The following is a 3,248-nucleotide window of genomic DNA, read 5'->3' as shown; positions in this document are numbered from 1 at the left end:
TTGGGGGCAGGGCTGGCTGGGGGGGAGGGGCTGCAGGAGGTTGGGGCCCTATTGGGGCCCGGATCGGGCCGATTGGCAGCTGCAGTGCGCTTCATAGCGATTAGTTGTTCCGGTCATTCTGGTTGTTCCACCGTTAGGGTCGCTGGGCTTTTATGTATATAGATGCTTTACTCTGTCACCTTATTTTCTCAAAGTGTTTATGATAGAGTACTTACTTAGTAGACATGGGGACAGGGTACTAACTCACTTTTCAGAATGAGAACATTGGCTAAATTTAAATAAGAAGTGAGAGGTATTGGACTTATGATAATTATTATATTTTCCAAAATTCCTTTTCAGATGAGACAAACAGATCGGAATGTAGTAACGGCTTTAACTCACAGACCTTGGAGCCTTAGCTATACGGGAGATGGGAAACCACGCTATGATAACATGTGGAAACTGTCCACATTTGTGGTCTTAGACATTTTACTCGACTGGAGCATGCATAATGTCTTGTGGTACCTGTGTGGAATTTCAGCTTTCCTCGTACAGAAGGATTCTATATCCCCGTAAGTTGGACAGTATTTTATCTTCTGACACATTTCTTGAATGCTCTTCTTGGAAAGGAAGAGTAACAGTGGACAGCCTGGATAAGTTCCCACCCACAGAGCCCAACGCGCCTTTATTAAGTTGGAATGCCACTAGCTTCTTAGGTGGGAAGAGTTCAGGCATACTTTATTATTTCCGAAAACAAGTTGATCAAATATTCTTGGTTTTAAGTGCATTTTATAGAAAAAATAAATTTGTCAAACTGATGAGAGAGAAATTACATTTCCTTGTGATCGTCTCCTTTGAAAACCAATGTAGGACCCAGGTCAGACAGAACCACAGTGAAGATGTCCTGTGGGTGCCTAACTCATCTCTTCAGTCTTTCCTCCCACTGCCCTCTACATCGCAGGCTCTGCTCCATTGTTTCCAAAACTTCTTGTTCCCTAACGTGCTGGCAATCTGTTTTTTAGCAGTTTTGTAGCTGTGTATTTCAGCTGATTATAATTTAAGTTTCATATTATTTCAGGTTTGTATGCATTTAATTCAATAAATATTTGGTGTATGTCTACAGCAAGCATGTCAAACTCTCGTGGCCAGCCGCGAGTTTGACATGCTTGGTCTACAGTATTGCAAGGTATTAAGAATCTGAAGATACTGTGGTAAAGAAACAAAGCCATGTTCTGTCCTCATGGAGTTTATAGTTAAGTGGAAAAGGAGATAGATGCTAATCAAATAAAAATTCAACAAATTACAGCTAAGATAAATGCTTTGTAGGTGAGAACAGTGTGCATATATAATTTTACCTAGTCAGGGGAGTTGGGGAAAACAGCTAAAGGGTGAGTAGGAACTGAGGGGAGCGGTGTGGAGATCAAATCAGAGGGAGAAACACATGCAAAAAAAAAATGTCGTGGCAGCAAAGAATCCGGTTGTTTCAAGGAATTAAAAGAAAGTCAATATACTGCAGCACAGGAAAGAAAGGGGGAGTATGGTTTAAGATGAGGCCAAAGAGGCAGGTGGAACTAAGCTAGGAACGGCCTCTGTTATGACTTATTGGGGAGGGGTGGGATTTTTAGTAAGCCCCTGAAAAGTTTTAAGCTGTGACAGTGTGGAGGAGATTTCCACTGGCTTTTGGAACATTCCCTCTGATTTCAGTGCAGAGGCCAGTTAAGAGGCTCTCTGAGCACTGTGAGTACTCAGTGAGTACCAGACTTAGTGACCAGCATAGATTCCTGGGCCAGCTGGTCATTGTTCTAACAGATTTGTTTTTTCCTCTTTCTCCAGGAACTACTTAAAGAAGTGGTCCGCTAAAGGCGTTCAGGTGGTTGGTTGGACTGTTAATACTTTTGATGAAAAAAGTTACTATGAATCCTATCTTGGTTCCAGCTATATCACCGACAGCATGTTGGAAGACTCCCCACCTCACTACTAGACTTTTCCCCCAGGGAGGAAGCCATTGAGAGAGAGAGAGAGAGAATCATAGATCTGTTGCCTCCCATATGTGCCCTGACTGGGAATCAAAACTGCAACCTTATGGTGTACGGGACAACATTCTAACCAACTGAGCCACCTGGCCAAGGCACATTAAGTATCTTTAAAAAGCAATTCCTTTAAAAACATACAGCCACAATACCATCATCTAAAATCGTTGATAATAAGTCTATAAGATCAAATATGCAGTCAGTGTATACATTTTCATTTGTCTCAGAAATAGCACAAATGTTTTTTTTTTGTTTTTTTGTTTTTTTACAAATTGCTAGTTTGAATTAGGACCCAAATAAAGACTATCTGTTATAATTTTAAATCTTAAACTAGTAAATTCTTCCTCTCCCCCACCCCATCCCCTGCCCTTGTGGTGTATTTATTGAAGAAACCAGGTTGTTTTGTAGAGTTTACCCAAGTCTGGATTTTGCTAATCATGCCATAACACAGTTCAGCACTTTCTTCTCCTCTGTCTATTTCCTGTAAATTGGTGATGAGAGCTAAAGGCTTGATCAAATTAGGTTCAGTTGTTCTTGGCAAGATAATTTCATAGGTTAGTTATTTTTCCATCGAAGGGGATATAATGGCTGGCTGACTCTTGTTAGCAGCTGCTATTGATGCCAATGGTCAGCTCTCTCACTTTATTAGGGGTTGCAAAATGTTAATATTTTAATTCTATAATTTCTTCATGTATTAGCTAGAATACTTCTATAAAAATAAACTAATCTACTATTTAGTTGCCCAATAGGCAAATAAATGCTTAATCTTTCCCTTAATTTGCCAGTTTCCAAAATAATGAGTTGGTTCTGTAGCACTCTTTGACAGTGACCAACAGAGCATACATTTAAAATTTTATAGTAAGAGTGTAGCCAGTCCACATATAAACTGTCAATAAGATGAATAGGTCTCATAGGGCTTTCAAATATTTGGATCAGTGTTTCCTAAACTTACTTGGCCACAGAGGCTTTTAAAATGTATGCTGCAGGACGGCCCTGGTGACTCAGTGGACCTATGAACCAGGAGGTCATGGTTTGATTCCCGGTCAGGGCACATGCCCGGATTCCAGGCTTGATCCCCAGTAGGGGGTGCGCAGGAAGCAGCTGATCAATGATTCTCTTTTATCATTGATGTTTCTATCTAGCTCTTCCTCTCTGAAATCAATAAAAACATTAAAAAAAATTAAAATGTATGCTGTATTTTCCAGAGGAGCATAGAACACAGACTTAAATAATTCCACC

At 40.3% G+C, this 3,248-nt stretch overlaps 1 protein-coding gene across 1 annotated transcript in view; it reads left to right on the top strand.

Moving 5' to 3' along the window:
• Positions 1-3,248, top strand: part of GDE1 (glycerophosphodiester phosphodiesterase 1) — a 23,215-nt gene that overhangs the window by 16,683 nt on the left and 3,284 nt on the right. The window contains exons 5-6 of the mRNA XM_005872008.2: positions 340-551; positions 1,813-1,977. Of these exons, the coding sequence (XP_005872070.1) occupies positions 340-551; positions 1,813-1,960 (360 nt within the window). The 3' untranslated portion in view covers positions 1,961-1,977. The remainder of the gene's footprint in view (positions 1-339; positions 552-1,812; positions 1,978-3,248) is intronic.

The sequence above is a fragment of the Myotis brandtii genome, unplaced genomic scaffold (genome assembly GCF_000412655.1).
Source record: "Myotis brandtii unplaced genomic scaffold, ASM41265v1 scaffold363, whole genome shotgun sequence".
NCBI classification, from domain to species: Eukaryota; Metazoa; Chordata; class Mammalia; order Chiroptera; family Vespertilionidae; genus Myotis; species Myotis brandtii.
Note: the sequence above shows the minus strand (reverse complement) of the source record. Positions and strands in the feature narration are given on the sequence as shown.